This window comes from Pseudopodoces humilis, chromosome 7 (genome assembly GCF_049639895.1).
Source record: "Pseudopodoces humilis isolate 2021_Gansu_Grassland_sample_001 chromosome 7, ASM4963989v1, whole genome shotgun sequence".
Taxonomy (NCBI): domain Eukaryota; kingdom Metazoa; phylum Chordata; class Aves; order Passeriformes; family Paridae; genus Pseudopodoces; species Pseudopodoces humilis.
Genome location: NC_142206.1, coordinates 9,531,766 through 9,555,210, shown reverse-complemented (window position 1 = coordinate 9,555,210; position 23,445 = coordinate 9,531,766). Strand labels below are relative to the sequence as shown.

General features: G+C 41.4%; 1 protein-coding gene across 7 annotated transcripts in view; it reads left to right on the top strand.

Annotated features, from left to right (window-relative positions):
• Positions 1 to 23,445, top strand: part of ANO1 (anoctamin 1) — a 71,414-nt gene that overhangs the window by 23,968 nt on the left and 24,001 nt on the right. For 4 of the 7 annotated variants that reach the window (XM_088057626.1, XM_014260423.2, XM_014260422.2 and 1 more), the window contains exons 2-10: positions 6,506 to 6,684; positions 9,232 to 9,558; positions 11,904 to 12,002; positions 12,962 to 13,113; positions 14,382 to 14,436; positions 16,845 to 16,896; positions 19,465 to 19,530; positions 20,027 to 20,082; positions 21,513 to 21,554. In XM_088057626.1, the coding sequence (XP_087913752.1) occupies positions 6,577 to 6,684; positions 9,232 to 9,558; positions 11,904 to 12,002; positions 12,962 to 13,113; positions 14,382 to 14,436; positions 16,845 to 16,896; positions 19,465 to 19,530; positions 20,027 to 20,082; positions 21,513 to 21,554 (957 nt within the window). In that variant the 5' untranslated portion in view covers positions 6,506 to 6,576. Of the gene's footprint in view, positions 1 to 198; positions 270 to 6,505; positions 6,685 to 9,231; positions 9,559 to 11,903; positions 12,003 to 12,961; positions 13,114 to 14,381; positions 14,437 to 16,844; positions 16,897 to 19,464; positions 19,531 to 20,026; positions 20,083 to 21,512; positions 21,555 to 23,445 lie in introns of those variants that run through there. The other 3 variants (XM_014260425.2, XM_014260424.2, XM_088057624.1) reach the window with 2 other exon arrangements.

The following is a 23,445-nucleotide window of genomic DNA, read 5'->3' as shown; positions in this document are numbered from 1 at the left end:
AAGAAAACTCAGGAGAGCCAAGCTCTTACTCAGGGCAGGATTTGGTTGGATTTCTTCAGGGATCACAGAGCTAGGACCTTGGCTGGATATCTTCCAGCTCCATCTCCCCACCACATCAGCTCCACCTGCCTGGACACACCCAAAAAACATATATAAATAAGGTGGAGCTCTGCCCTGCAAAACCCAGCCCCAGTGACTGCCTCTGTCAGCTCAAATGTAGAAAAGCAACTCCTGAATGTGGTGCCTGTGGTCCAAACCCTCTTTATCAGGTGAGCAAAGCCTTCCAAGACATGCATGACTGGGTTTATGCAGCCCAAACGCCCTTGTGGCTTTGCATAGAAATGTAAACATGAGTGCAAGTGTCTCAAGATTAAGAGTTTAAATTGGAAACCTGGGGGATAAAGAGCAGCTCTGTGAGTCAGCACGTGTGCTGTGGCCTCAGCCCCAGACTGCAGTCCATGACTGAGATTTTAGAGTAAAACTGGTAATTTTTTGATCCTCATTTCCACATGTTTGATATAAAGAGCCTTTTGTTACAGCCTGGAAAGGAAAGTACGCATCATATTTTAACTGTATCTAGATACCTTTTGTATTTAGACTCTGGTGCAAGTTTAGGCATCCACTGTCCCAATAAATACCAATTCTCTCACCATAATCTCTTTTTTGTATTTTTTTCCTTTCATCTTACTGCTCCCATTGATAAAACTTCCTTCCCTTGGAACACACAAACAAAAATTATGAGCATCATAACCCTGCAAAACATTTAACAGGATTCACGAAACATGGATTCAGCAGCTCTCCCGTATCTAGTTTTGTTTTCACCATAACCTTGAGCATAGTTTTAGTGCTGATCTTTGTGCAATAGCAACAGAAGCAAATAATATTTTTCTGGTGCCTGGCAGAAGAAGAGTGCTTAACTTAAGTATATTAGAAATATGTCTGAAAACAGATTTACTTAAGAGAGCATTAAATAGTTGTTGATAGTGTTGAGAAAAAAGTGAAATTTATCTTGGGATGGGAAGAGACTTTGTGTTTTCATAAAATGTGAGATTTGATGGGGTCTAAATAAACAGACAGTAGTGTTATGGTAGAATTCGTATTTTCTGTTTTTTCGCATGCTGTTGAAAATGTAATTTCAGTCAAAATGTTCATTATCTTTACAGGTTTTAGGTGATTTTGCTGTTTGTTTTTACGTTTTACAAGGCTTATGTCAGATCAGACATGTGTTCAAGACCAGGGCTGCATCCTGCAAACAGGGTAAATAAATCTTTAAAAACAAAAATAGACAGGCATAAATAAAAAATGATGTCATAGCTGTGTGTCCATCTAACCTGCTTTGAGTATGTTGCTGTTAATAATAGATCAATAACTTTAAAGCTGTAGACAGCCTTCCAGGAAAGCTGCAGCCCCACTCTAGAGCCCCACCATTCTCAGTAGTGAGGAACAGAGCTAAGCCAGCTGATCATCCAAATAATCCTGCCAGGAGCTGAAGTTTTTCCACCCGTGTGACTCCCAAGCACCGGACACAAAGCGTCTGGATGGGCTCTGCCCTTCAGTGTGAGTTGTCAGCATCAGGCCCATCAAGGTCATCTTGCTTTGAAAGTATTTCTCCTCTGCAAAGGAAACTGTCCATGGAATCCACGATTTATTTCACTATTTGAGCTTTTTTTTTTTTTAATGGATTGGGTCATAGCAACATAATGAATCATGTTTGATTCATTAAGGTAATAGCCAGCACAGACATAGGCTACAGGCTTTAAAATAAATGGAAAAGCAAAGGAGATGGGCGAGTTCCAAAGTGTCCTACTTAGGGTGGTGTTGGAGAAGATGAAGGAGGCAGGATTCATCTTTCTGCAGATGGAAGGGCAGGAGATATCAACATCCCTGCATCCCTGAAAGGTTGGACAGGAGCTATCAAAATCCCCAGAGGTTTTAAATTTGCCCCAGGGGATATGGGCTGCCTTTTCCAGCAGCCCTTTTCCTGCCAGGCCAGTCAGTGGTACGAGTGAAACCTGCCGCCTCTCCACAAGCAGTGCAGCTCGAAGCAACATCTGGCTGCTCACAGCTGAAGAGCTGAGGGAGAATTTAGATGAAATTGTCCCTGATGTGGAGTTAATCAATGCTTGATGTCAGGACTTTGAGCAGAACAAAAGTTCAGGACGTGTGCAGGAGTTCCTTGGAGAGCACGGCAGCTCCTGCCCAGACTGTTGGTCCGGGGCCAGTGCCTCGTAAACAGGTGTCAGCATCCCAAAAAAAGAACTGCCCTCCCTGCCAGCAGCGGGTATCCTCGCTGGCATTCCAGCAGGCTCACTGACATTCCCGGGCACGGCTCCTCGGGCCAGCAGGAATGACCCGCTGGCCAGGAACGAGACCTGCTGTTGGGGTGGCACTCTTGGCCTGCCTGGCACTTGCCTGGCCTTGTTTTTCCAGGGGTTTTACAGCCTTGGAGTGTATCAGGAGGTGGGGAAAGAAAAAGGGGAAGTGATAGTCGAGTCACTTGTGAGGATGATGGTTTTTCTCCTTAGGATTAACCTCTAACTTGGAATTTGGGTGATACGAGAGGTAGAGAACTGGGTAAGGACATGCTGAAGGAGGATCCTGCTGCTAGGGGGCAATATGCAGCAAGCAAAACCCCACTAAAGGAGTTTTATCTCTTATCAAACTTTTTCTTCAAGAAAAGAACTTAAATTCAAAAGTTATCCAATGCATTGCATACACTAATGTTTTCTCTGCAGAAAGAACATATTACAAACAAATATTCAACCTTTACTTACAGGTTGTGTGTGTTTCTTTTAGCATATATATGTGTGTGTGCAAGACTTTTTTAATATGCTTTAGAACTAGCGCAGGGTATTTTTTTAAGAGTTGCATTGTGTGAATGAAATTTTTAAGTTCATCTTAATAACAAAAATACTTTTTTCCAGGGAATATTCAGTGGCTATGCATCATTATGACTATAACGTTAATGGTTCATTGATTCAAGGAGAAAATACATTGGATTCTACAGCAGGTGGTTGGTTCTGATTCACCTGGTCATCAACATCCAGTGAAGAAGCATTGTCTAAATGAGGAAAGGTTATAACACAGTGTGCAAAATTTCAATGGTGGGAAAGTGATCATTAATTAATTAGTGTTACTTTTTGCAAGATGAGGTTGGTAATTTTAACAGCTGTGACTGAAATTTGAACATAGGAGGAAATAGTTTTGAGTTTGAGGGATCTTTTTATTAGTTCAGTCTTGTTTCCCATATTGTTCACAGTGAGAGACTCAAAGATGAGTTTGACTCTGTGTCCCAGGAATATTAGGGACTTCTCCTGACTCAGAATCCATGGGTTTTTGGTAATGGTTTTTGGCTGTGTTGAAATGTATTGAGTGTTTCTTCAAGTCTTTGTTGTAGTGTTTTCTGCTTAATAAATAGGAGAGTGGGTTACTCAGCATTAGAAGGCAGCAAAGCCAGCAGTTTTTACAATGCTCTCCTCTTTCAGCTCCCAGCAAAGAGATTAGGATGTCAGTCTAGCTGGATTAGAACATTAATGTTCTTTGCACTCCTCACCTTTCTTCTTCTGTCTTGCCATAAATAATTCTGAACATGAATTTATTGTGAGATTAAATTATTGTTCTTGTTTAATGTGATTAATATAAAATATTCATGGTTTTAAGTCTTTGAAATGCTCTTCTCCATGGAAAAAAAAGAGCTTTTGTGCTCTGCAGCAGAAGGCTTTGACCTCTGCCAAATCAACACAAGTGAACTGCTTGTAATCCCTTTTGGTTTGTAATTACCAAAGTGGTTTGGATGGCTTTACTTAGTATTTAATCCTGACATCATCCTTAAGTGTAGAAATCAAACTTCCTGTAATTAAGATCATATCACGAAAGCTCTCACAATTCACATATTTTCCAGTAGTCATAATAAACCAAAATTCTGATTCATTACCTACCTGAAGCACTCGTTCTTTACAATATTGCCAGGCTACTGATGTGTAAACAGAAATGTAAATATATGCTTCTGTTGGGGGGATTGTTTGGGCTTGCACAATGGTGCTGAATCATTTGAGCAGGTCTCCTTGCTCTGTGCTGGGACTTAATAAACACTGCTTGGAAGGGCAGCTTCAGAGCACAGGGAGGTCGTTTGGGTGCAATGAAGCTTGTGATTTTCTTCTCTGAGCCTATTCTGTCCCGGTGGTGATTCCTAAACTAGCACTTTTCAGTTCACAGCTCCATTATTCAGATTCACAGCCAGTAAAAGGTGCTTCTCTTCTAATACACTCTGCAAAATTCTGAAATAACTGGGTTTTACTTAGTACAGTGTCAAAAGGAGGGAAAAGAGAGGACTTTTACAACATTTAATCCACAGTTTTTACAGAGTTGTTTCCAGCATCCTTCCAAATAAAAATGCAAGTTGTTATGGTTATGAAGTTCCAAAAGTTGTACTGTTTTATGAGTATTTTGCAGCCACAGAATAAAGGTTTTAGTACATAAGATTCTGCAGCTGCCCACACTTGTTTCAATTCCCATTGTTCAGGGAGCCTGCCCTTATATGCCTGTGGGTGTTGGGAAAAAGAGACCATACACATGTAGGGGAATTGTTACAAATGTACCAGCTGCCCCCATGAACCAGCAGATTTTTGGCTGCATCTCTGTATTACCCCCCAAATAAGATCCTTGAACTATTACAAATTGCTGTTTTAAGTGGCTTGCTGAGTTTGGTGGTGCTGCCCTGAGATCTCAGGTGTGGTGTCTGTTCTGGGAGAACTATTGGAGAGTGCTAAAGAAGAGCCAAGAACAGCAGCCTGGATCTGCAGAGGTGTGGGTGTTAAAAGCTGTGCTCATGAATATATAGAGGGTGATTGCTGCCCAGATTTACGGTAAGGTGACGATGATAATGAGCACTGGTGTTCCTATGAAAGCAGCTTGGGGCAGCAGATTGGCCAGAACTGAAATGAGCATCCACAAACTTGTGGTGTGGCAAGCTTCAGAGGAGCACAACTGCAAATTCCACAGAAGCATGTCTTTCATAACTGTAATGTTTACCTTTCTCTGATAAGCTCAGGACATGTGCCAAGGCTTCAGTTGCATCCTCCTCCTCTGCCTGCTGAAGGTTGTTGTCCATGCTGGCTCCTGCCTCGTCCCCACATGATCAGAAGTGCAGTGATTATTGAAGTGCTCTCCTGAAATTCAGATTAGGTCAGGTTGCTTGAGGCCTAGTGTGGTCAAGCTCTGACCTTCTCCAGGGATGGATGGGGATTTGTAGCTTCACTGGTTCCCTCCCCATTGTGTGATCACTCTTGTTAGAGAATTGAATTTATTTTTTTTTTAAATGTTTGGTCATAATTTCCCTTGTTGCAGCTTGTCTGTAGCCTCTCACCCTTTTCTCATGCACCTGTGAGAAGAATCTGGCACTGCTGTGTCTGTACCTACTCAGTTGGTAGTTGAAGACAGAAATGGGACTCCCTTCTTTGGGCTACATAAGAGGGGACTTCTGGGTTTTCATTTTTCCAGCCTGTCAAAACCCCTTGAAGTGGTAGCTTAGCCCTCCAGCTTATCAGTCCTGCTCCTCAATTTCACATCATCTACAAATTTGCGGGGTAGTTGGATTTTTCTTTGTCTCTTCCCTTGACATTATCCCTGAAGTTCAACCAGACACAGATAGGATAACTTGATTTCAGGTTTTTGTTGTTTTGGAAAGCGAATTTAGTATCCATAAATTCTACAATTCTTGCTTTACCTTCACTCTTTAGACGAACAAGGACTGCTCCTGTAGTTTCAAAAAAAAAAAAAGGGTACCATGTTACAGTATTTTATTTCAGTGTTGAAATTAATAAAATCTTGGAACACTTTGCGTTCTATTGCTTGCAGAAGTGCTAATATGCAAACATCAGTTTGCATTTTGTCACTTAACTGGTTCTCAGTTTATAGTGAAATTTTTACATTAAATACTTAGCCTATTTATGTACTTAAACAGGAAATGGAAACAATTGTGATGTCTTCATCAGGAGCAGATTGAGAGGGAGAAACCTCCAGATATTCAAGACTACTTAAATAAGAATGGTTCAGTAAATCAGATGCAGGATGTAGGTTGAGGAGAAACCCTTGACTTAGTTTTTCATCATGAACAAGTTAAAGGAGAAACGCCTCCTGAAAAGGGGAAGGCACCACTGTACCTATCCTCACCAGCAGTTTTTCCCTTTCCCCCACCCCTTTTTTCTCCTCTTGCCAAGAAATACAATCATTCCATGAGCCCACAGGGTAAAAACATCCTGAGACACCAGTGCAGGATAAAATTTAACTGAGCACCCTTCTTCTTCTTCTGGAGGAGACACAGGTAGGGCTGAAGAGGGCTGAGGAAAGCTGAGAAGGGAGGAAATAAGAAGGGGTGGGAGCCCTGCCCAAGTACTCATTGGCAGGAGAAGGCAGGAACAGGATACGTTTCAGCTTTTGGGTGGCTCTGGGAGGAGCAAGTGTTAGGATTAAAGTGTCTTGATAAAGTTGTTCCCTTCCTTCTCAGATGCAGACAGCGAGTTTCATGGGGTGGATTTTCTGCCAGAAGATCTCAGTGAGGCTCCAGAGGAGACTGGAATGAAGGTGAACAAGAAGTACTCCTGTCTACCTGCTGAGGAGAAGGGCATCCACATCATCAACATCCGAGCAATCGAGGACATCGGCTACGACCAGCATGAGAGCACGGTGAGTAATCACGGACTGCTGGGTCAGAACAGGCACATTGCACTTCGCTGCTCAGCTTATTTCTCATCCTTTGCACTCCCAGGATGCTCTGAAATCCTCTCCCTCCATTTTTCCAAGGTGTTGGGAAGGATTGCCACTAGGCACAGTCCACGCTGATGCGGTGGGGGTTGTTTTTGGATGTGTGAGAAAGGGAATCTGGTATAACCTGTAGCGTAAAAAGGGGCTGACTCTTGTCAGAGTAAGGAATCTGGCAATAAGGCTGTGCCAACCTTTACATCTTCTTGTCAGTGCTGAGAAGAACAAAAGAGAATGTCTAAAATTTCATGCAAAAGCCATTGTTAACATAGGTAACATTAAACTGATCTCCAGCACACAATAGAGATTAGATTTCCAATGTCATTAATTGTTCCTTGGTTAAAATCTTTAACACAGATTTTAAAGGAAGTTAGTAATATGAATACCTGGTATAATTAAGACTTGGTTATGCAATTAAAACATAAAAATAAGTTTATTATGGTGGAGTGGGCTATACAACATTTGCTGGGGAAAGAGATACCAGAAAAAGCAATGTGATTTATTGTGCTTATGCTTAAAATTAGGGTCAAGCATGGAGGAATGATTCTGTCAGGGTGTTAAAATCTTCCTGCTGTGGTGAAACTGAAATGTCTTTGTCTCACTCACAGGTGATGAGACATGAGCTTTACATAGTCTAAGTCAATGCAACTCCATTTAAACACAGCAGCACTGCAAGAAAACATCTGGCCCATGAGTATCTTTCAGCATTTATACCCCATCCTTAAAATAAACTGACCATTAATTTCTCTAAAACAGAATCAAATGTTTTGGCTGTTTCCTGTGGGATATGGCTGTTCTCACATATAAATGAATTTGTTGAGGCTTTAGTAGCCACAGTGGTGGTTCAGCCCAGTTTTTCAGAAACTGCTGTTTAATAAATTAGTAAGATCAACACATCTTAAAAAAAAATTAAACACAATCCTGTTAGTTGCCATTTGTTAATATTTTGTTTCTGTAGAAATTTGCATAAGTCAGTTGCCTGTCACAAGCAGACTGTCAGCTTGCTTTAAAAAAAAATGTTCTGAATTCACAGGTGCATGCCATTAATCATAAAGCAATTGGAAAGTAATAGTTACTAATGGTCTTTGATATCAAAGTTATGCTTATGAACTAAATGAGAATATCTAGGCAGGGCACAAACATTAACAGACTGTGCCCTGAGGAGTCCATAGTGGCTAAGTAACCACCCCTGTTTTCATGGAAGGGGGAAAAGAGGCAAGAAAACAATGAGTGAACTCCATGGTGGCTACAAATGTTGTATTTATTCTATATTTATTAACTTGCTGTAAAGGGTTTAGGTTAAGTGGGAAAGAGGGATGAGATCCTAAAGGAGAGGGAAGCAGGTAGCAAAGGCTAACTAAAATAACTTACATTTCATGTTTTATATATGAAGTAAGCAAGTGTACACATCTCAAACAGATTTTAGCATTTTGCAAATGATGACCAATTGCTCTCTTTTGGAGCACAAGTCTTTTTCCCTCTATTGAAGATGAACAGTCTTCTATAAACTTAAAAGCCAGAAAAGTTCCCTGGTCACTGAAAAGCCACTCCTGTGATTGGAAATTTTTGTAAAATCAAATGCCAGTTACTAGCGAATTTTCTCTCTCTTTTTTTTTTTTTTTAATAGTGCATCTCCAAGGGTAGAATTGTGAATTATGCATGAGAAGTGTTATAAAAGTAGAAATAAATTAATTGTTAGTACCTTTTGTTTGCTTGCTTCTACAGTTGCCCTGTGCAGTTTTCAGATAAATGCTTGGAAATGAAATTGTGTTTTAAACCTTACCTTTCATGTATCTTGCAACACTTACCCAGCATTAACTCAGGCTGGGAATAAAGCCATTGCCACCATCAGATTGCATAGTGACATAGGTTTTATAAGTGGGAAAAAGAAGTGGTGAACTCAATAAGCAGTGACCCCACTTCCCTGGCTACTTTCCATCATGTTTTTGGCTGCGCCAGAGGACCAGCTGGCTCCCTTCAATCTGTATCTAAGATGATCTCTTTCTCAGATGATATGGACTTGCAATGATAGATAAGAGAAGTGAGAAATGCTTCCACATGATATTAATCTATTTGTCAGAATTGCAGCATTGCAGATGTCATGGGTGGAAAAGGACAGATGATCTTAGTGGTGATTAACCCCCAAAGGAGAAAACCAAACCCAGAATGTAGCTGACTTATGAACCAGTGTGTTGGTGATTAGATTAAATCCCAGTCATGCAATCTATTTATTTCTGGCCAATAAAATCCCAGCTGGCTATCAGTAAAATTAAAGGTGTTAACTTGCAAAAATTTTCAGAGTAGCATGGGGGGGACTCCTCCCATCTGCTGGCTGTCTGGAGAGAGGGCATCATGTGCTCTAGGCAAAAGGAGCCTTGAGAGAAGAGGATGGTCTGTCTAGTGCTTGTGTTGGGGTGCGCATTCATTATTCTTCTCTCTTCTTCTGTCCACACCCCCATTCCCCACTTCCAGTTATTGAATTCCCTATCCAAAAACCCGGATGCTGACTGTAAATACGGGCTCTACTTCAGAGATGGCAAGAGGAAGGTGGACTACATCCTGGTTTACCACTACAAGAGGTCCTCAGCTGGGAAGACTCTGGCCAGGAGAGCTCAGCAGAATGATGCCTGTGTTCGAAGCACCAAGCAGGACCAGCCACTCCCTGGGAAGGGGGTGCAGCTGGAGATGGGGGAGAGTGAGCCTCACATGGATTACCACGAGGATGACAAGAGGTTCCGCAGGGAGGAGTATGAAGGGAATCTTGTGGAGGCTGGGCTGGAGCTGGAACGTGATGAAGATGTAAGGATCCACTTGAAAGCGTTAAAGATAGAGGGTCACTGATGGCCAGGTCCTGGGGGATGCTGAGCTGTGCCTGTGGACCTGGCTCTGATCAAGTTCAAGCTCAGCTCATGCAGGATTTGATTGCAGTTCTGGCAGTCAGTGCCATCTTCACCCACTGAGATTTAATTGGCTGCACAGGAGTGTGCTATGGTGCTGTAAATGCCCCGATGAGGTGAAGTTCCTGACTTGATTTGGCCAGGATTTGTGGCATACCTACCATTGCAACACGGCTGTGTTGTGCTATCTGGAAGTGAAGCTGCTTAAATTGCTCTGAAAACTAATCCAAGTTTGGTGGGTTTACAGTATGCAGTGGTTTGGATCCTCTGGCAATTCCAGTTCTGAGACAAAAAAAAAATCTGATATGGGCTGTGTCATCTTTATTCCTCAATATAGGCTTGAGGAGAATTAAATTTGTTCAGGAGGCTCTGGTCCACACTCCTGCTGGACCACATGGGTCTGTGTTACTGCTTGCTCTTTCCATTCTTAGACATGAACAGTACAGCTTGTAACATCTTCCACCTGCACCCTGAAAACAGGATATTCTATTAAAAGTCCATTAGACCATGTAAAAAATGATGTATGTGAAGTGCAGCCAGTGTGTGATTAGTAGAAATAGACACAGCAGTATTCATTTCAAAGAAAGCTGCTACAACTATCTGACCCAACCAATGTGCCTCAGAATCCTGAGAGAGGGGGTAAACATTTATGCTGGTTTTATTTACATGATCTAAAAGTTGAGATAAACATTTTGACCTGGGAACATACTGTAAAAAAATAAATGTCACCTATTACTCACAAATTACAGACATTTATATCTTTTCTATATTATATGTAATATATATACTTAGCATGGTACAATGCAAGACCACCCCAAAACCTTTCCCATCTCTTTCCCCCAGTGAAAATCAGACTTGCTTTCTGTCCACCTTGCAGGTTCCTGTAGCAAACAGGGAAGTTTGCCTGTGCCAACTCACGGATATTTAAATCCTTTGCCAGATGGGAGGTTCCACCTTATGATATGTAATATGATTTCAAATGATCCAGAAGGGCTCAGGGGTAAAGCCAGGACACTGTGAAAGAGAGGAAACCCTGTCCTTTCAGTGCAAGACACCAAAACACATAAGATGAAAGTGTAGAGATGAAAGCAAGACTCAGGGATTTACATCAGATTCCACAGCCAGCATGTCCATGTAGGGGAAAAGATCTGCAATCACTTGGGCCTGGAAAGACACAAAGCTTCATTGGAGACCTCAGTGATTCCAAAAGAGCAAAGGCTTCTTAAACAGATGGTGTTTAATAAATCACTTAAGCTCTCTTCAATGAAATGGCTGGATGGTCACACACAAAAAGTTGCAGTCAGTGGCTAGATGTCCATGAAAAATGGATTAAAACAAGGCCAGATTGGACAAGGCTTGGGGAAGCCAGGCCTGTCCATGGCAGGAGTGTTGGACCTGGATGATCCCTAAGCTGTCTTCCAACCCAAACCATTCCATGGTCCTCTGAGTAACCAGTTTCTAGAGAGCTAGTAAGAATACTGCTGTGTGAAAGCTAGTTATTACAATCACTAAGTTGGTGCAGCAGCAAGATTAGAAGAAATACTCATTAAAGCTCATTTCCCCTCTGTTTGCTGAATGCCTCCTAGTCAGGTATCGTTTACCCAGTGCCTTTGGAACAGTTGCTCCAGGGGGAGCAAACATGGGTGTATGTGGGAGTGCTAGGAGCAAACATCTATGTCCGGCCCTCTAGAACACAGCTCAGAGAATTACCGGGCTACAGGCAAACCACTAACATTGCCAATAACTTCTATCCTCCTTTTGCTTTGTTTGGTAGAGTTCTTCCTACTGGTTTTCCTAATTATAATGGTTTAATCAAGATATTCACATTTGATTCTGAAGCTGCTCCTCTGAGGTATGAGCAGCAGGAATTCTCTCAGCCCCAGCAATTACAGCACACTCACCAAATCACACCATTTTGGCTGGATGCCCCTGCTTCAAATTTAACTGGCTCAGCCTGTATTTGTGTCTACAGTCATTGGCTTCTATTTCCCAAACAGTTTTTAGGTGTTTAACCTTGTGGTAATTGCTCTGGGAGAAAATAGCATTTTTTGAGACATATTCTATAGCAGCTCAGCACATGAAGTGTTCAGTGTTTGTCCTGTTGTTAGAAACCAACTCTCTCAAACAATTGAGATTTATCATGCTGGCCCTAATGGACTGCTTGTTCCTTAAATAGCAATGAATCATAAGGGGTAATGTGTTTAATTTCCTCTCATCAGCAACATTTTCCCCTGCTTTTTTTTAAAGACTAAAATCCATGGGATTGGATTTGTAAAAATACATGCACCATGGAATGTATTGTGTCGAGAGGCAGAATTCCTTAAGCTCAAGATGCCCACAAAAAAGGTGAGTCCTGATTTTTTTTATTTTTCTCATGAAGGCATAGCTTAAACGTATGTTCCTCTCAGAGCACCTTGCAAATGCAGACTTCTCTTTCCACGAGCATTTTAAAAACAATTAACTGATGTGCTCCAGAAATGAAAGTCGCAAATGTACTTGCTTGGGACAGAAGAAGGAAAAAGTGGAAGGAAGAATGGAAATCAAAAATTTCTGGCTGCTACCACTTATCTATACGTGATGAGAGTGATTTCATCCTCAGTATGTTTTAAAAGAAGAGGTTTCAATTGAAGGTGAAATTTCTGTGTGCCTTTTGGACATTTTTTTCTCACCTTAAGGCTGCTAAAACTGAACACAAGGATAAGAATTTGTCTCGTGGTTTAGTGACTATTCATGTACACAGTCACGTTCACAGGGGCTAGGACCACTCTACCACAAAATAAATTACCTTTCAGAATATTTGAAATATCATTAAAGGAATGACAGTATATTTTCATCAATTCTAAATCACCTGTGATAGATAGATAGCTACCTGCTCAGTGAGCACAGCTCAGAGATGGATTAATATTTAAACACAGACTAAGTGCAGGTCCCAGACTGCACAGGGAAGTCCATAATGGAGCGAGAGACAGTCTCCAAGCCCAGTATCATTTATTACAACACTAAAACCACACTTTTAGTTTGGATTTTATATTAATCCCCATTATTGCCTCACCAAGGATTTTAATCAGAAGCACAATTAGATAAAAAAGTCTGTTGTGATTCTGTGGTTCCCTAACCCTTGGTTTCACTTTCCCATCCCTTTCTTTCTGGATGATTTCAAGAATGTAAACCACACTCCTCAACAGTTTATTGTGATATATTTATCATCTAATTGCTGGTTTATTCCTTACAGTTCACTCTGACCTATGGATAACCAAAAAGCAGTAAAGTTTTACTGTTTGTTTTTTTCCTCTTTGCCCCTTCAGATGTATCAGATCAACCAGACCCATGGCCTCCTGAAAAAGATTAATTCTGTGATTCAAAAAATAACGGAGCCCATCCAGCCAAAAGTAGCAGAACACAAACCTCAGACAGTGAAGCGCCTCTCCTACCCCTTCTCCAGAGAGAAGCAGCACTTGTAAGTGAAAGCCTTCCCTAAATGTCCATGTGCACAGGTTCCAGCCCCTCTGACAGCAGCTCAGACACCAGAGGGTGAAAGGGAACATGAACACCAATACTTTGGTTGGCATTGCTGCAAAGAACATTTCCATTTTGCAGTAAATTTACTTTTTGGGGGATTTTTTTGACTCACTGTTGAGGAATGAGTCTTTGCAGAGAAATCTCTGTGTGTTTGAGCTGCTGTTGTGGCACATAAAGTGCCATACGCTTTGGTTAGGCTGCCAAAAGGGGATTTATAATGTGGTTTACAACAGTCCCTTCTCTACGTTAAATAAAATGTTCAGTAAAACTTGTAGCCAGAGATGTGGGTTGATAAATTTCAGAATATAAATTCATATATCTGGTGTGGGCCGCTGACATAGGTAGTGCCAACCAGGCCTTGCCTTTGAAGTGCTGTGAAGTCAGAGGTGGTTTTGCCATCGATCCCAGATCAGCAAGAACAGCTGTAAATGTGGGTGTAGGGAAAAAATCATGAGGTAGAGCCCAGCCAAAGCTTCTCCTGCCCTGGATTGCTCTGCTGCTGCTCTTCCCTGGCCAGCATCCCAGAGGAGTTGCTTTGAAGGCCATGTTTATGGATGTGCCAGCTGGAACGATCAGCAGTCCTAGGGCGGGATCTCTGCCCTGCACCCACAGGCTTTTAGTGTTCTGTCCAGAGATGCAGAGCTCTGATGGGCTTGGGCTAGTCAGTGTGTGGGACATTTTGGCCTGTCCTTGGGCTTGCAAGAAATGTGTTTGTGTGTTTGCTGAGTGTAGGGTGTTCCTGGAGGTTTAGAGAAGGTCCAAAAGATGCTCCTGAGTGTAGACATGGATGGGCCTCCATCCATGGAGGATTGCTTCCTCCACTGTTGGCAGGTGGCTCTTCCAGTGACACCACCTGTGTCTCTGCTGAATGAGGGAGGAAACAGTGGCCTCACATGGAAAATTAAAGATTATGAGGGGAAATTCAAGGCCAGCAGTAGTCAGGGATTCAACATAAATGAGAATCAGTGCTCTCTTTTATGCTGAAAAACCTATAAAGACATAAAACCAGTGAAATGTATAAGCAGCCTCTTTAAATTGTGGGAGTTGGGTTGACTTGCTTTTTAACAGGGTTTCTACAACCTGTTCTTTAATGTGAGCTCTAAGAAATCCCAAGGAGAAATGAAAATATTGAAGGGGTCAACAAGAAGAGGAAATTACTGACTTTTTTTTTTTAACCTAATGGGCTTCCTTCTAATTTTTTAACAGATTTGATTTGTCTGACAAAGATACCTTCTTTGACAGTAAAACGAGAAGCACTATAGTAAGTACTGCCTATAAATAATTTATGGTGGATATTACCTCAGTTGAGATGTTAACAGCTTTAGTACAATGTGTGTTCAAGTTTATCTTTCTTAACCAAATGCCAAGGATCTCCTGTGCCATCAGGTACTGAAATTATAAATAATTCCAAATTCAGTGCTGAGTAGTGTTTGATGCTGACAGGTTGCTGCCTTTTGGAAAATAATTTGGATCTTCTTTCTAGTTCATGGGTAATTTTTTTAGTAGAGATATCACCAGCTAGCTTTTAGATTTTAGCACTCGTTCTGCCCACCAGATGCCTGCACCCATGAGTGGTTTAACTTCATGTAACTATACATCATTCTTTTTGCAAAATGCTGCTAAATATCCCAAAACAAATTTCAACAAAACAGCCATGAATTTACAGGGAATATTATTTATCTTTTTTTTGCGGAAATTCTCTGTAACAGTACTGAAAGTGTTGAGCTTGATGGCTTTTATCTGACTTACAGAACATAAAATAGAGTTTGGGGAGAAGGTGTAGCCCCATTTATAGCCACCAAAGGAGGAATTGAAAGGCCAGCTCATGTGACATCCAGGGCAGCTGGAAGGGGCCATGCCAAGCAGCCCTGGCTGCGGCACATTTCAGAGGACAACAGGGATTCTTTGCCCCATTCCACTTCTCCTAACTGGTGTCTTGGAATGTGACTGCCAGCATGCTTTTATCTTATATTTAACATCACCCTTTTAGAATGCCAAGTGGTTTCCAAAAGAGCCTATATCCCAGTCATAGCTGCCTTTCATTGCTGTGATGATAAGGGGTGAAAGATATCCAACTTCCCTCTCCTGCTCTGAAATTCCAGCTTATCCACCAGCTGTAGTTCCCCACCAGCCTGAAGACCAGGGGTTTGATATGAGCACTGGTTATGGGGGGCAAGGTGAGCTGGACCAGGGGATGCAGATGCAGGAGCATAGAAATGAGGAAAAAAAAGGAAAATATTGATTTGGTTTAGCTGCAAATAAAACATTAAACTTGAGATTGTGGGGGTGAAAAAAGACTGTGTTTTGTTTGTAGGCTTTCTTTTATATATCCAGATGTATACGAAAAAAATCTTGTAAGTACAAGGAACTCAAAAAATGAAGATTTAAAATTCATGACAGGCTGAGCAAGGTAGCAAGACAAAATGGCTCCATGGAACAAGAGGGTGAGCAAGACTGACTGGAAAATGGACTGAAATAGGAGCTCAGAAGAGAGGCTGAGAGAAATAGGAGGGACAAGGGTTTTTTAAGTGACTAAAAAAACACTGGGCATATAAGAATAATGCTGGTGCTGTGCTGCTTTGTGTGAAATCCCTGCAAATCACCCAGTAATGAAGAACATATTGAATGTTTCCCAACATCATTTTATTCTGTGTGCATTGCTGTTTGTATTCTTTTTTCTTAAAGTTCTCCCCTGCCTTTCTCATATGTATTTTTGAACCACAGTGCAAATATTGACCCTTCCGCCTACTGCAAAATGAACAGGAATCTAGTCACTAGCCGTGAGTCTTTGACGAATAGAAACTAAGCCAAAGACCTTTCAGTTATTAAAAAAGAAAATAAAAAAAATTATATAACTGGAAATCTCTCTGTGACAGCCCTTTAATTCACTGGGGTTACAAGACGACAGACAGATGAGCTGTGGGACTTGCCCTGGATGCCCTCACTTGCTTCCTCCAGTGAATTGTGCAAGAGTCAAGTTAGCACACGGATTAGGGAGCTGGGAAACAGTCCCCAGCTCCCCAGACAGACCAGGCAGTGCCTTTGCTCCAGGTTTCCCTGTGCTTGCCGGACAGCATCGCTGCACAGGAGCAGCTGAAAGCTGAACCTCACGGGCAGCCTGCTGAGCTGTGCAAAGGTTACTCGACAATAAATGCAGTAAATCCCAAAATAAATACATCTGTTTTGCCACCGAGGTCAGGCAAGCTCAGAGATGTTAAGGTCAGCCTGTGTTAGTCCAGTTGGATAAACGGCTGTGTGCTGTGTACACACTGTGAGCCCAGAGTCCTGCTCAGCTACTTGGGATGGAGCCAGCCTGCACCCTCAGATGCAAGGGAAGAGCTGCTCCAGGTGAAAGAACAGCCTTGAGCTTTGATCAATGGCTAACATGAGGAAAAATTGCATTTCTGTTATGCCAGGGGGTAGATGTAACCCTGTTTGCCCCCATCAAGTCTCCTGGTAGCTGACTATTTAGTTCAGCTTTTCTCTCCATTACAGAAAGCACAGCATGGAGAGCTCCAAGCCCCGCTCTCCTGAATACCATGACTTTTATTAAAGAATGATGACTTCATCGACATCTTGGCATGGCCAATATTTGAGCTATACACAAAAAGATTGTGCTTTTCAGTGGCAGTGTCTGAAGTAACCCTTCCTTTTCTTTTGCTTCTGTAGGTTTATGAAATATTGAAAAGAACAACATGTACCAAAGCAAAATATAGCATGGGTAAGGATCTTTATTTAGCTTTAAGATCAATATCTTTTTCAGGTATTGAAAATAATTACATGTTGTAAATGGCTGTGGAGTTTAGGTTTTCCCCCTGCTATCTGATTTGATGTATGTGGATGTAATTGTTTTATTTGGAACTTTGATTCAATTTATGCAGCTGTTTGGCATTTGTTCAAAAGTGAATTTATAGATTAAACTCTAAATTAAATGGTAAGTGAGCATGTAGCCCCTGCAGATGTGACTTAGGATGGATAGTGACATAAACCACCAGTGGAGATGTACTCTGTGTTCTACACTCCCTGAAATGGATTAGGGTATTTCTGTAAATCCAATAACTGCAGTGGAAGTCTCTGGGTTGGCCCATTTCGGTCAAGCAGGAACCCCACATTTCCTAGTGGGATTGTTTTCCAGTGACTTGAGTGGGATGGTCTTCACTGATGACTGTCCTGAGTGGAACTGAGATGAGCCCCTTGGAACAGCCAGGGGCCAAGACTTGCCCTGGAATTGGCATCTCAGCCCTCAGAACAGGTGCTGCAAGTCAGGGGATGTGAAGTTTGTACTACCACAACCAAGAGTTTTAGGATTTCAGCCCTAGCATTTGTAAGGGTGCTGTAAGAATTAAACTCATAATGAAGATAAATTACAAATCAGGCCACCTTAAAGATTTGTTGGCGGCTGAGCCTGCTCAGGCGTTATATACTTTATTTTATACGTAATACACTTGACCGTGGGACCAAAGTTAATAAATAGTTAATGGTAAATCCAAACAAATAAGGTGAATTCCCAAACAAAGTGAGAAAAGTTTGTGAACATGGAAGAAAATGTTTGGTAACTGTTGAAATCGTTTATGGCGTTTATTTGCCTACAAGCAGTTAAATAAAACAATAGGAACTTGAATTACAGGTAGTTCTGTTCAATATTGACCCATCAGCTGCTTAGAAAGACATCAAATAATAGAAGAACAATTACGCCACAAATTATTTCCATGCTTTGACTTTTGTGTTGAAGCAACAGCATACAATGCACAATTGTTGACTCCTTATATACACTAAAATTTGGTGTCCAGCCAGTATTAACAGAAGTGCTGTTCTCTGTAGCATGGGAAATCCAAATTATTCTGTGACTTTCAAGACCCTTTTTGAGTCTGGTGCTGGATCATTTTCACTGGAAATTACATCTTTGGACTCTTGAAAGGGGAAGGTCACACAGCTCAGATTGAATTTTTGCCTTGGAGTTGGTTTCTCAGAGGATTTTTTTTTTGTTGTTTTGTTTTGTTTTTGTTTTGTTTTGGGTTTTGGTTTTTTGGTCCAGAAAATGGGAAACACAGTAGGGATTAGTTGAATAGAGAAGACACTAATGGATGGTAGAGTGTTAGGATTCCTGGATGGTTCTTCTACCTGGGACTGGCAAGGCCACAAAATATTGCTAATATAAATGCCATCAGGCCAGCCCAGCTTAACTCAATCAGCTCCTTCGTGTTCCAGTACTGGAATGCTGGGTTATAACCCAGCAGAGGTGGCAAACAAATTTAAATAAACACAGATAATGCTGCAGCACTGCTGCCCAGCAGGAAAAAAGCAGCTGCCCGGGGGAACACTGCACCCTTTGTTATTTATTAGGAAAATTTTGTGAAAATGTGAATCTGGCTTCACTGTTAAATCCAGGTCTGTAGTAGAAGGGGACTATGTAGCTCTTCTCACAGCCCTAGAAAAATAATTTATCTGCTCACTGGTTGTTTCTGCCAGGAGTGTGGAAACATTTGCAGACAATTCATAGACCTGTATAATCTTAAATAGGGCTTTGAAAATTAATGATACCACAAGATACTGAGCACTCCTGGAGCTGCTCCTCCAGCAGGTGATTAGTATCTCAAAAACGTTAATGAACTTGAACAATCCTCATTTCAAAAGCAATCAAAAATGACTTTACAGTGAGCTGGTTCCTGGTTCATGGTCGCTGTTCCTTCAAACCCAGTCCCACACTCTTTTCTTAGCCATGAACTTATGGGCAGCATGGAGCACACTGCAGCACCTCATTTTTAAAGTCTCTTCAAATCCTCCCCAATGCCAGATTTATATTTTATATATATATATATGTGTGTTTATATTTATATATATTTATATATTTTTTAATATTTTTTCCCCCACTTGGCATTAATCACCATTGCCCTGAACAAAGACAAGTGCTTGACTTAGTTCTGACTCACCACCCAAAAGTGGTTCATTCCATCCCCAAATGTATGTTCATGGGCAACATGACGCCTCCAGATGTGGTGAACAGAATTGGAAGTAGCTCTATTAAAGCCAGCAGCTGCAGGAGGAAAGAACATTAGGGAATTAATGAGCTACATCCCACCAAAGTCCCAGGTCCAGCCACCTTTGGGAATGGTGCAGTGCTTGTCCAAACTTCCACACCAACTCCTCCCTCTGGCCCTGGTTAAGGAGTGACACTCCCCGTGGGAAAGGCAGAACTCCTCCCAGTCCCTTGTGCCACAGACCTTTAATAGATGAAGCACTAATTGCTTTCAGCCTCATGCATGTCACTAATAAATGGCTGTGTAAACAGGGAAAGGAGAGGGAAGAAAGAAGGAAACTGCCCTTTTAAATAAAAGACGAAAATGTGGTAAATATGGTAAGTATTATGCCAAGGTCTTTGCAAAGGCTTTCCCTACAATTTCTCTGATCAGTCTGAAACCTGAATTCAAAACTTTCTGTGGGTGATGCGTGTGGATGTGGGTTCCCCTATGCCATCAATTCCAGACATATTCTCCTTGTGATCCAGCCTTCTGCTTCACTTACAAATCTTCAGGCTTGCCCTTAAATCAAACTGACTTTTCAGAAAATGTAATTTATTTTAATGACTAATTTCAAGTCATTGGCTTCTAATTCTTGATTCTCAAATATATATGACTTCCTCTTGCTCTCTGCAGTTTTCCATTTTATAAAATGAGTCATGTGTAATAACCTATATGATTAAAAATGAAACTACCTGGAAAGGAATGAGATGGCAGCAAAATCATTATCTGATAAAATGGCTGATATTTTGAGGGAAATCTCCAGGAAAGATGATGAAGTGAGGCTGTCTAACCTTGAAATTATAAATAACTATTATGTCTTTATTTTTCAAGGGATCACCAGCCTGCTTGCCAATGGAGTTTACAGTGCTGCATATCCTCTGCATGACGTAAGTGATCTTGCAATATATTTTACGCGTCTGCTGTCTGTCACCAAGAAATCCCTCATGTGTGACGTGTTGGTGGCATGATCCCAAACATGACTGACTTTCTTCTCATTTGTGTCATGACTGCAGTAACTTCTGCAGGTTGTTTCCGTCCTTCTGCTTGCTTTTAAGGAATTCTCCACCTCTGTTCTACATCTGATCATAAATTTGAACTTAACATTAGAAGAGTTTGTTTCCTGACTTTCTGCCCCCAAGATCCCTGGCACCAGTGCCAGGAAACACATTAATTCCCAGGACACCAAGTAGCTAGTTCCCTTGGCCACGTATCCCCGCAGAGGTGTCAGTAGCCGTGTGTCCATCCAACCAGGAAAAACCAAAAGCAAGGATCTGATGTCACATATTCCATGGGGCTGGATGTGACTGCAGACCTTCCGACTGATGAAATCTGCTTCTTAGCAGCTCAGTGAGATGTCAAGAGTGTGTTCAGCTGTGGTGCTCATCAAGCAGGTCAGTGAGAACTCCGGAATTCTAGTGGCACACAAGCCAAGCCAGGAGTCCCCATCCTGTCAGAGGTGCACACAGTTGGGTGCAGGTGTCCTTCTGATGTAGAGATTCAGGGTGCAGCTAGAACTGACAAACACATGCTCTTAGCCTGCAGAAAAGCTTGGCAGAGGGACTGGCAGTCATGCTTCTCACTCCTGAGGTGAGTGTGTGTGTCCAAGGGCTGTCAATCCCAGTGCTGGGTTTCCAGCCTGGGATTTGAGGGTGAAGTGTGTCTTCCTGGTTTTCTGCTCCCCACACTGGTTTTATGTGGGACTGTGAGAGCTTTATCTTGGAGCACCCAAGAGAAGAGCAGCCTCTTTGTTTGCCTGATGTTTGTCATACATATCAGGGCTCTCAAACTACAGCAGTGCTTTGTAGAAATTGAGAAAGAAGGTTAAATAAACTTATCTTCCTGTTCTTGCCTTACATTTTCAGACAGCTGCAGATAGTCTTGTATAGAAGTTATTTATTGTTTTAGTTTGCTCAAAAAATAGCTCCAAATTAAAGCCTCAAATCTAATCAGCCCTGAGTGTTTGGAGAGACTGGAGAGGGAGCAGCTCACTCAGCTGGTTTCTCCTCTTTCCAGTGGACTGAGCTGAACCCCAAATACCATGGCAATGCTGCATCCTTTCCCTTGACATTTTTAGGCCACCTTTATCACTTATTCATTCCTTTCCCCCAATGACAGACACTTTTGCTCTTTCCTAATGTGCCCGACGACAGAAGACAAAGTGTGCCGTGACAAATGAGTTCCTAAAATACTGCATTATTTTACAGATTGCTTTTTCTGGTTTTGATGCATTAAGTGAGTGGGAGATGTGGGTATGCAGGATGCCGAGCAGTTCTTGGCACAACCCGCTGGATGACGCAGATTTTCTCTCTCTTTAAAGGGTGACTATGAAGGTGAAAACGTGGAGCCCAACGACAGAAAAGTAAGTTGATGCTCAGGGAGGTTGAACATATTCACAAGAATCCCAGCCTGAAGAGTCACCTGTTGGAATCTGGATGTTTTTGCCAAGATCCCACAGAAAATGCTGCAAAAAGGCACTAAATGCCAAGCAGTTTAAGAAAAAAAGTGCTTTCTAGCATTTAAATTTGGCCAAATGTGGAATGTAGTGTGGATATGTATGAAGTACCCAACTCATTAATGATACATTTAATGCCACATTGGTAAGAATATTGACATATAGCTCCTCCTAAAATTCAGATTATGTCATTTCAGGCTGGCTCTGATGAGAGTATGCTCAGTCATATTCTGGTGTCTGTATTAGGCATAAATCCTACTTCATTCTGTGCCATGAGGATCAGAACTGCAGGAGTGGGAGGCAGAGGCAGTTGAAAACATAAGCATAAAAGTGATTGGAAAATAAATACTGAATATTTATCAGGAATAAGAGGTCCTCAACAATGTTTTAATGTGTGCTTTGCAGCCAGAAGCTTCCCCGTGGATGTACGCTGAGGCATTGCATCACCTTTTGCTGAAGTTAATGCTTTAAATTGTGGTTTTATTGTCTGTATAGTGAAAGACATTTGTTCACTGTGGTTAAACAAGTAGGAATTATCCCAAGGAAGTACTTTTCTTAAGGAAGTAGGAAATAGTACTTTATAGTAAGCAAGTAGGAGTGAAAAACCAAATTTTCCACCCTTTATGGAAATGCTGATTTCTTAAATTCAAAGCTCAGTGACTGCATCCTCCCCCAAAGAAGGGTGGCTTTTGTCTGTGCATCAGACAAAAACTGAAGTGGAGAGGTGAGAACCAATTCTCTCAGGAGGAGCTACTAAATTTGGGTGTTGTATATGCTGGGCTTTCAGACCTGAAACTTTGCCTTCCTTGTTTGTTTCGTGATTTTTTTTTTTCTTCGAAGAAATACTATGAACATTCAGGTCATAGGAAAGGCAGATTTAAAGACCTTCAGGCTTTATATATAAAAACAGGTTTCCAAAATTGACAGTGTGCTGGTCCTTCAGGTGCAAATGGTTCATCAAAAGGCAGTGAATGTTATTTCCCTCCCTCTATTGATTTGCGTTAAAAATACCACACATCTGTCTTTTCATTATTAAGCAACACATAGCTCAACTAAAAATAGAATGAAAGTCCATGTTTTCTGAAAGTGTCCAGATAATCTTCATTGCTAACATCTCAAACCTCACAAATTCACTAATTTCACAAGTTAATTTCATGTTTGGAAGTGTTTACCTTGGTTTTTGACTTTCAGTTCCATCAAATAATCTTTTGGTGTGTTTTGGCATGTCTCTTCTGGTTTCTTGAAGCTTTCTTGAATCTTATCCAGTACTAGGCCGGGTCTGTGCCTTATTTAACAAGAAAATGAAAGATTTGAGGCCTAGAAATGAAGTAAATATTTAGGTCCATTGTGCTAATCTCCTCTAATCACATCTTTGAAGCTGTGCTTTGAATATCAGGCTGATAAATGTCAGGATAAATGAGATAATTCATTTGTACTTTAGGCACAAATCTGGTTTTGAGTTGCACAAAACTAAAACACAGCACTGATGCGAAATCTCCTTAGCTTAGTGTTTTCCTGATATGCCTGACCAGCCGAGATCACAGAGAAGGAATCTAATTTCCAGCATAAACTTAGTTTTAAAGATTAAATTTTAAAGTATATGTATAAAAGGAAGGTGCTTAGCTAGTGCTGCATGTGGATGTTGAGGCGTCCCAAATCATTGCTTCCCAGACATAGGCAGTTGGCCTTAAAACTTTGGAAAATGTGGTTGAAAGAAACCTAAAGCAGAATAAAAATAAAATTTGCAAGAATGCTGCTGTTTAATAGAGGCCTGCTGTTAAGTTTCAGTTCCTGCCCT